The sequence below is a fragment of the Babylonia areolata genome, chromosome 4, assembly GCF_041734735.1.
Source record: "Babylonia areolata isolate BAREFJ2019XMU chromosome 4, ASM4173473v1, whole genome shotgun sequence".
NCBI classification, from domain to species: domain Eukaryota; kingdom Metazoa; phylum Mollusca; class Gastropoda; order Neogastropoda; family Buccinidae; genus Babylonia; species Babylonia areolata.
The window spans coordinates 49,083,539-49,092,240 of NC_134879.1; the positions used below are offsets into that span (position 1 = coordinate 49,083,539).

The 8,702-nt window shown below is 43.7% G+C and overlaps 1 protein-coding gene across 1 annotated transcript; it reads left to right on the plus strand.

The window, feature by feature from the left end:
• Positions 1-1,925: 1,925 nt before the first annotated feature.
• LOC143281476 (neuroglobin-like) lies at positions 1,926-8,702 on the plus strand. Its single transcript, XM_076586686.1, has 3 exons — positions 1,926-2,194; positions 6,022-6,253; positions 8,445-8,702. The coding sequence occupies exons 1-3, from the start codon at positions 1,926-1,928 to the stop codon at positions 8,700-8,702; spliced, it is 759 nt and encodes a 252-aa protein (XP_076442801.1).

The window sequence follows — 8,702 nt, forward strand, 5'->3', positions numbered from 1 at the left end:
AAAAAAAGGGGTGGCGCTGTAGTATAGCGACGCGCTCTCCCTGGGGGAGAGCAGCCCGAATTTCACACAGAGAAATCTGTTGTGATAAAAAGAAATACAAAATACAAAATACAAAAGTGTGAGTGGGGGAGGGTTTTTTTGAGAAAGAGTGGTCATGAATGTTTTATGTTACTTGTAATATTTTTCTTTCATGTAAAGCGCCCTGACCTCTTAGTGAGAAAGGGCGCTATATAAATGTACATTATTATTATTATTATAATCATTATTACCTCTTGGATCTGGTCGTGGGCAATGCGTTAACTCACTCAGTACGGCCTGTCCTCTCTTCTCCTCTACACAGACCCCTCGGATGTCCAGTGGGTGTCTGAATGACCCAACCTTTAGCTTCCGTCGTCAGAATTGTGGTATTCTTTGTCCACATTCACGTCTTCAGTATAAGAGCCTTCCGCTTGCAATATTTTGATGATGGTAATTGGGGTGAAACGCTGTTAACGTCGTCTCTTTCGCCGTTCGTATGGAGAGAGTTAAAGCATCATCAGGATCACTGGTTGCTCTGTGGACTAGGAATGATGGTCAGTAATTTTCACCGTCTCTCTGGCTTCATGAGTGGTGGGATGATGATGGTGATGACGATCATGATGATGATGATGATTTTCTTCTCCTCACTGTGGCTGGTGCTGTTGTCTGCTTGGGTTTCCTTTGGTCCAGGTCTCTGATTGCTAGTCATAGTCATTCAAAGATCAGTTGGGATACATTGGATGGACTACTCTGCTGGGTCTTTTATCATGCTGCATATATATAGTATAATTCTCAGGACAAGTCAGAGAGAGAGAGAGAGAGAGGGAGAAAAGGCAGGGGGTAGGAGGAGAGGGGGAGGTTAAAGGAAGGCGAACTGGATTCATTCTGAACTTGATGTCACTATGGAAACACGTCATCGTAGTGATGACGTGTTTCTATAATACGTCACTTTCATTCACAAGCCTTGAGGAAGGCGAACGCCGAAATATTTGCAGTCGGACAGTGTTGTTTTTTGTTTTCTATCCTCTCTCTCTCTCTCTCTGTCTGTTATATATATATATATATATATATATATATATATATATATACACACCCATAATTATATGGAGAGAGAGAGAGAGAGATTGATTTTTATTGTATGTTGATTAATAATGCAGGCAAACATGGTATAGACGGCCAAACATATTCTAGCAAAAAACTCTTAATTCATTTGAGTAAAACAACCATCTCTCTCTCTCTCTCTCTCTCTGTCTCTGTCTCAATATATATATTGTGTGTGTGTGTGTGTGTGTGTGTGTGTGTGTGTGTGTGTGTGTTCCAGAATACATCACGAAAGGTAAGGACCCTAACTCTGTACCAAAACTTTAAGAACTCCGAAAAGACTGTTACACATACAGAAACCGCAAGAACGTTCGCAGTTAGGAGAAAATCCATAATAATAACTAAAATCTGAAATCAAAGATTCACGCCACAAAGAACACTATGTAAGCCGTGCACTATTGTGTCAAAAAAGGTGAAAGAAAAATAAACGCTACTGGAAGAAATTACCAGACTCAAATTGTTCGAAGTCGAAGAAGGAACAATTTCAAAAACGGACACAAACGTTTTATAAACACTGTAAACTTTATAGACTCAATTTCTCATTGCGAAGTTTCTAATAGCCTATATTGCTAAACAGTATGAAAAAATACTGAACAATTAAAGAAAAAAAACAAAAAAAACACTGGCAACAACAACCGGTGTATGAAAGAATAAATCCAACCAGTGTACACAAAAACAAAACAACAACAAAACACCAAAAAAAAAAAAAAAAAAATTAAAAAAAAAAAAAAAAATCAAAAAAATCCAACCGGTGTAGACATCTATACACACACAATTACACACACGAGGTGACCCTCTCCCACAACATGGGTTGCACCACCTCCTCGCCTTACAAGGACTACTACCTGGGACTGGAGCGCAAGAAGCGGTGCCAGTGCCAGTGCCACAAGCTGGAGGCGGTAGGGGGGTTGCCCGTGCAGCTGCAGGGCAACCCACCCCTGATCAATGCCGAGTCGACGTTCATCAGGGAGGACCCGCGCATCCCGCTGACCGGCCGCCAGATCTTCCTCATCAAGCGGTCCTGGAAGGGCATCAGCCGCAACATGTGCGAGACGGGCATCAACATGTTTCTCAGGTGAGTTTGGAGGAGGAGGAGGAGGAGGACGAAGAGGAGGAGAGAATCATCTTTGTCGTGATGGTGGTGGTGGTGGTCGTCGATGTTGTTGTTGACATCGTTGTCATCCTCCTCCTCATTATCATAATCTGTGTCATCATTATCATCGTGATCTCAGCATGTTAAGAATGGTCTTTATTCATTACGATGTCATCGTTATCAGTTATGGATAATTTCTTCTTCTTTTTTTTTCTGGGTTTGTTGTGGTGTTTGTGAGCTCGTTAATAAAAGTGTCATCGGTATGTTCTTCGTCAATAATAACTTGTAGAACAGCGGAATTAATCCCATACTAGTAGTCTATGAAGATGACAACAAAACAGCAACAGAGCAACAGCAACATCGTGACTATCATTACGTCAAGAAACGATATATTGATAATAAGGTCAACATCAACATGACTATTATTACGACAACAATTATCACTGTTATCAATAAGATTGGTATTACAAATTTCAGCTTAACCTCTTCAGCATTGCCAGCGGAGTGAGGCAGGGCTGCGTCTTGGCCCCAACATTGTTTACCAATCGTCTCATAGCTCAGCCTGTGTCTTTGGCACATCCTCAGAAGGTGTTTACTTGCACACCAGATAAGCCGCTGAACCTTTCAAACTGGTTTGGTTACTATCAATAACCGAAGACGGCTACCAACTCGTCAGAAAAAAAAAATGTTCACTGATGATGCCACACCTATCTCCCATGTGCAAGACCTCCAATGCCTGGTTGTTAGACTGACCAGGTTATACTGTGGACTGGGCCTGACCATCAGCGTAAAGAAGGTAAAAAGGCGAAAGAAAGGCCCACCAAGCCTTTCAAGGCTACGAGGGAAATGAATAACATCCGCTTGGCATAGGAAGACGGGTCCCAATCTTCTTCCGCCAGAATCTTCTCACCCCCCCCCCCCACCCACCCACCCCCCCACACACACACCCACACACACCCTTCTCTCTCCTGACATACATACATACATGCACACGCGCGCGCACCCGCAAGACATAGTGTAGAATAGTGCCCCTATAACCAGTAGCAGCTAACAGGCAGTCACGTCCTCAGTCTAAGGGATTGAGTTCACCAGTCTTCGACAGGGACCAACCGCGCCATCCCCAACAGAAGTCCTTTCTCCCTGGATACAACATCATGCCGAAACTGGGCCTCGAACCCTGATCTCTGATGAACACTGGGGGATCAGGAGTTCAACACTAAATCAAAGGATTTTGCCACGATGCCTATTAGAATAAATAAGACAGATGTACATGTCATAGGTCACAGGTCATGATGTCAGCACGCCATCCTCCATCTCTGTCGACGGCTCCACCCTAGATGTTGTTGACAGCTTCAGGTTCTTGAAATCCATCGTCTCCAGCAACCTGTCCCTTGATGCTGAGGCCAAAGCCGGAACTGGCTGGGAACACTGCCACCGTCATGGAAAGAGATCGTCGAACAAAAAACTCACAAACGACAACAATAACAGCAACAACATCAACTGCAACAAGAACTTTACAAACAACGACAACAACAATAACAAAACGCTTAACTGAAGGTCTTACAAATCATGCATCGAGGTATGTACAACTTACTCCAGAGAAGAGAGTAAGTTCAACGGTCTCCACCAGCGATGACGTCGAATGCGTCCTGGGTGTATCATTGCCAGACAGGATCCCGAGTACCGTAACACCGGAGAGTGCCCGGTACACAAACCAGTTTTAGTTTCCGTGTTTGAAGGAGGGGTCAAAGTGTGCGGACTGATCCGTGGTTCGCTTCTCCACAACTGCTCTGACAAAACAACAACAACAAAAATAATGACAAAAAAAAAGAAAGAAGAAAAAAAGATGAGGATATCTGACCGTCGCATAAACCCAACGCACTAATCAGGCCTTGAGATCCTACCCTAGGTCTGTAAAACATTAATATAATTTTTTTTTTAAATAGTAGTAGTAGTAGTAGTAGGCCTCTTTCGGTCATGGCTGACCATGGATAGAGTACATCCGACCTAATGTCTAATTAGGCTGTCTGCTTGGACCAAGCAGCGTTGCCTGTGACTATAGAGACCGATGCGAGAGAGAGAGTCTCTGTCGCAGCGGTCACATGTGTAAGCTGATGTTGGTCTGTTGGCTGCCGTCCCTTTTCTGCGAGCTCGCTTTTCTGCTGCAGCAGCTGACAGTTTGTCCTCACCAACCCGTAGCTGATTTTTGAGATAAAAAAAAAAAAATAAGCAAGATAAACAATAGCTAAACCAGTCCTCATGCAGTGTCTTGCATCATTTGTAAAAAAACAACAACAAACAAACAAACAAAAAACAAAACAAAAAAAACAACAACCAACCAAACAAACAAACAAAAAACTTCTATTCGTTTCACACTCTTTCGTTCTTTCATATTGCTTTCTTCGTTGCCTGCTCATCTCGTAATTTTCATGTCCCCCCCCCCCCTTTTTTTTTTTTTTGCCCCTACCCCAACCCCCCACCTCCTCCCTGATACCACCCCTATCCCCGATCTCACCCATCTCTCTGTGATCATGTTATTGTGTCCGTCTCTCTTTCTCTTTGATCTTTTTTGCCATCTTCGCTACATGAATTTATTTTGGTTGCTGCTTTTTCTTCCCACTTCCTCCTCCTTCTGGTCGTCATCGCACTTGTTGATGATCATTCCCTCGACCGCTGGGGTCGTTGGGGGGGACATGAGGAAGATGTCATAGCTCGCCACGCCGTTCTGTTGGCAGCTGTCGTGAGGAGATCTGGCATCGTCATTTTGGTCCATTCCTTGACGTTGTCGGACCAGCTCTTTCTCTGCCGCCCCCGTCTGCGCCCTCCCTCTACAGTCCCTTGCAGGATGGTTTTGGAGAGGGTGTTATGTCGTATGACGTGACCAAACCATGCCATCTTCCGTCGTTTGACAGTCGCCAGCAGTGGTTCTTGGGGCCCAGCAAGGTTGCTGAATCGCACTTGGTTATCTTCTTCAAAATGAACAGTTCCCTCTGTCCTCCATATGGTCTGATGTGTGCACTTTCCAACACTTCTCTTTACCTCTCTCGAAACTGTTCTCTGCCTTATACCGAATTAGTTGTTCCTGCTTTTGCTGGCTTGTTGAAGAGAAACGAAATCCTGTGGTTTATCTATCTTTCCATGTTTTGAGTCTTCTGTTGCTGTTGTTTGTCTGTTTGTTTTTTGTTGTTCTTTTGTGTGTGTGTGTGTGTGTGTGTGTGTGTGTTTTTTTTTTTTTTTTTTTTTTTTTTTTTTTTTTTTTTTTTTTTGTGGTTTTTGTGTGTTTGTTTGTTTGTTTTCTTCTGCTTGTTCGAGCTGCACCATAGACAGGAACTACAGCTGACTCTCACTCTCTTCCTTTTCCAGTAATCGTCCATCTTTTTTTTTCTTTACTGCTTCAGCCACAATCGTTTTACAGCTAGCTCCATGAAGATCTTGTTCCAGGGTGTCCCCACAAATACTCTTTGGTTTCTGAATGAAATGGATATTTTTACATTGATGTGAATTTTGCATGGAATGAAACAGACGCGAGTGCATCCGTCATCGTATGTTATTTTCAATATCTTAATCTTGATTTAAATTTTACGTGGACTGAGCAAGACATGGTGAACTGGTCTTTCAGTGTTGCTTTGACTAACCTTTAAGAACGTTCGTTTGGATTCTCTTCAACTGGTTTTAAGAAGCGACCGGTAATCAGCCCTAATAGCTGGCCCCTTTTACAGTCAACAGGGCTTGCTATAATTTCGACAGCATGAAACTTGAATCTTTACTGTTATTCTTGCTGCTGTTTTCTCTCCTTCAATGTCCCCCAGCTTGTTCGAGAGGAACGAAGAGGTGCTGGGCTACTTCCAAGGCCTGAAGTCGGTCAAGAGCCTGACGGAGCTGAGGACCAGCAAGATCCTGGAGAACCACGTGAAGGGCGTCATGCTGACCATAGATGAGGCCATCACCAACTTGGACGACGCCGACACCGTCATCGACATGCTCATGTTCGTCGGCAAGTCCCATACTCGCTTCAAGGACTTCAACCCCAATGTCTTTATGGTGAGACGTGTAATTCCTTTCTCCTTTCTTTTTCTTTCATTAGTTAAAAAAAAAAGTTCAATTCCTTGTATTTTCATTTCTTTCTGGGGCCGTATTCAAGACAAAAAATCGTTCTCGCGTGAAGGCAAGTTACCCTTGGCATGGCAGGGACTCGCGGGTACAGTTTACCTTGAAGGATCAGTTATCTTCGCATTCAAGACAGATGAAGTGCAGCCAGGCAGCTAACCAATCGTCTAAAAATAAAATCCCGGAAATTCCTTTCTGCGCATGCTTTTATACTTGGCACCATGCCGCAGTGTAGTTTTTGTTAAAATTAATTAATAAATAAATAAGGAAGGTTCAGTGGCAAAGCATCTATTAGAGTCAGCAACTTGTCAAATCTAGTAGCCACTTTCACATTCTGACTTGTTGTCTTCTCTGCTTTTAAACCGAGTGCAAAAATAAGATAAAATAACGAAGTTCTGATTCAAATATTTCTCTGGGATGAACGAATTTCGACGATATGCAAATTTCGGGCATTCCATAATTTGTCGTGTGCAAGTGCACTCACTTAACAGCTACATACGTAATTCATATGGAATATAATGACGTCTGCCAGTCTCAATACATTAAGTTTGACTGCCAAGAGAACAGAGGATAAGACTAAACTTTCAGGGGCCATATTCAAGACACGGTCTCTCCACAAAACGCCTGTTTTCCCTTAACAAAACCAGCACAACAAAAGGAATCGCCATATTTACCTCTGCTTCGTGGGCTGTCACTGAAGCATTCTGGCAATAAATACAGGAGGCGAGGAATCAGCTTTATAACTTCACTGAGCCATAATGTCTTGCAAAACCACCGGTTACATAATGTAGTTTCGTAAGCAAAGCATTTAGTTTCGAATGCAATGATAATATAACCGTCACCCTTGGCAGGTAGTAAGGGTAATTGCCTTCCGGTTTGTAGACCCGCGGATAGGCTCTTGTGTTCCTGAATACCGGCTATTGCTTACCCTCGGGCAGTTTGCCATGTATTCATATTTGTATTTGTATTTCTTTTTATCACAACAGATTTCTCTGTGTGAAATTCAGGCTGCTCTCCCCAGGAAGAGCGCGTCGCTACACTACAGCGCCACCCATTTTTTGTATTTTTTCCTGCGTGCAGTTTTTGTTTTTCCTATCGAAGTGGGTTTTTCTACAGAATTTTGCCAGGAACAACCCTTTTGTTGCCATGGGTTCTTTTACGTGCGCTAAGTGCATGCTGCACACGGGACATCGGTTTATCGTCTCATCCGCAGGTACACTGTATTACCCGCAGGCACGATGGTCTCTTGAATACGGCCCCTGGTGAACAGTTCTGTACGGCGCACCATAGACTCTTCACAGAGTTGGGGAAGAAGAGGAGGGGGGGGGAGAAGATCCACATTTTAGTTCGCTTGCTTTTTTGCACTGACTCAGTCATAAATTTTTAGGGAAGAAGAAGATCCACTTTTTTTTTTTTTTTTTATTTTTTAATTTTTTTATTTTTTAGTAAGCTTAGGGGTGTGTACAACTTGTTTATTAATTGGTAAGGTGTAAGTCACTTTTATTGTACTGTTTCGTTCTGATGATTTGAATACATTATGATAGTCAGTTGTGTTAAACTATGACCATCAGAACCAGCAGAGGAGGTAACTGCTGTCCCGACTATCTGGGCTAGAATTTGATTATAGTGGAGAGTGTCTCGCCCAAGTTACATCCCCACTCTCTCGGCTAAGAGGGCTTTAGGACAGTTGGCGTTGGGATAGTTCCCAAAGGCCAACTAGCCCCAAAGGCTACAGCACTAAGTGCCAGTACAATTTTGCCTCCTAGATTGAGAGTCTTAGTGATTCACAAAAAACTAAGTTGTTTTGAATAATTAAAAAAAAGGGTGAGAACAGTAATCGCATAACGACATCATTCACTTACTGTCACCTGGATTGTTATGTTGTGTGGTTCGTCCGTCGGAATCGACTAGGACCATCTAGTCATCCTGGGGGTGGGTGGGTTGGGCTCTGTGGGTGCGCAGATGACTGGTCAGGCCAATCCGCGCCCGGAAGGTTCTGACGCAGTGTGGACAGGGGATGGTGGCGGCTGTCAGGGACTTGTTATGTTACACCTGTGTCTACAAACGTAATTGTAACAGCTTCCAAACCCATCACTGAATTCACTTAATGACTGGTGTGCTTCAGCTGATCAAAGACTCCTTTCTCCTGGCCGTCAGAGACACGCTGGGCGACCGCTACACTGCCCACATGGAGGACATCTACCAGAAGAGCATCGAGTTCATCCTCAACACACTCATCTTGGGCTTCGGCGACACCGACTCCACAAAGTTTTCAGCGGATCGCCAGATGACCAATGGCGTCAAGACGGTTGCTCCGCTCAGCATCCAGACCAGATATGAGACGTCTTATTCGCCCAAACCCGGCACTTCCCGGGGAGAATGA

Bases quoted from the DNA above. Each gene is read 5' to 3' on its own strand.
- LOC143281476 (XM_076586686.1), top strand. From the start codon at position 1,926: ATGGGTTGCACCACCTCCTCGCCTTACAAGGACTACTACCTGGGACTG. The intron at 2,195-6,021 runs GTGAGTTTGGAG...AATGTCCCCCAG, and splicing joins GGCATCAACATGTTTCTCAG to CTTGTTCGAGAGGAACGAAG. The intron at 6,254-8,444 runs GTGAGACGTGTA...GGTGTGCTTCAG, and splicing joins TCAACCCCAATGTCTTTATG to CTGATCAAAGACTCCTTTCT.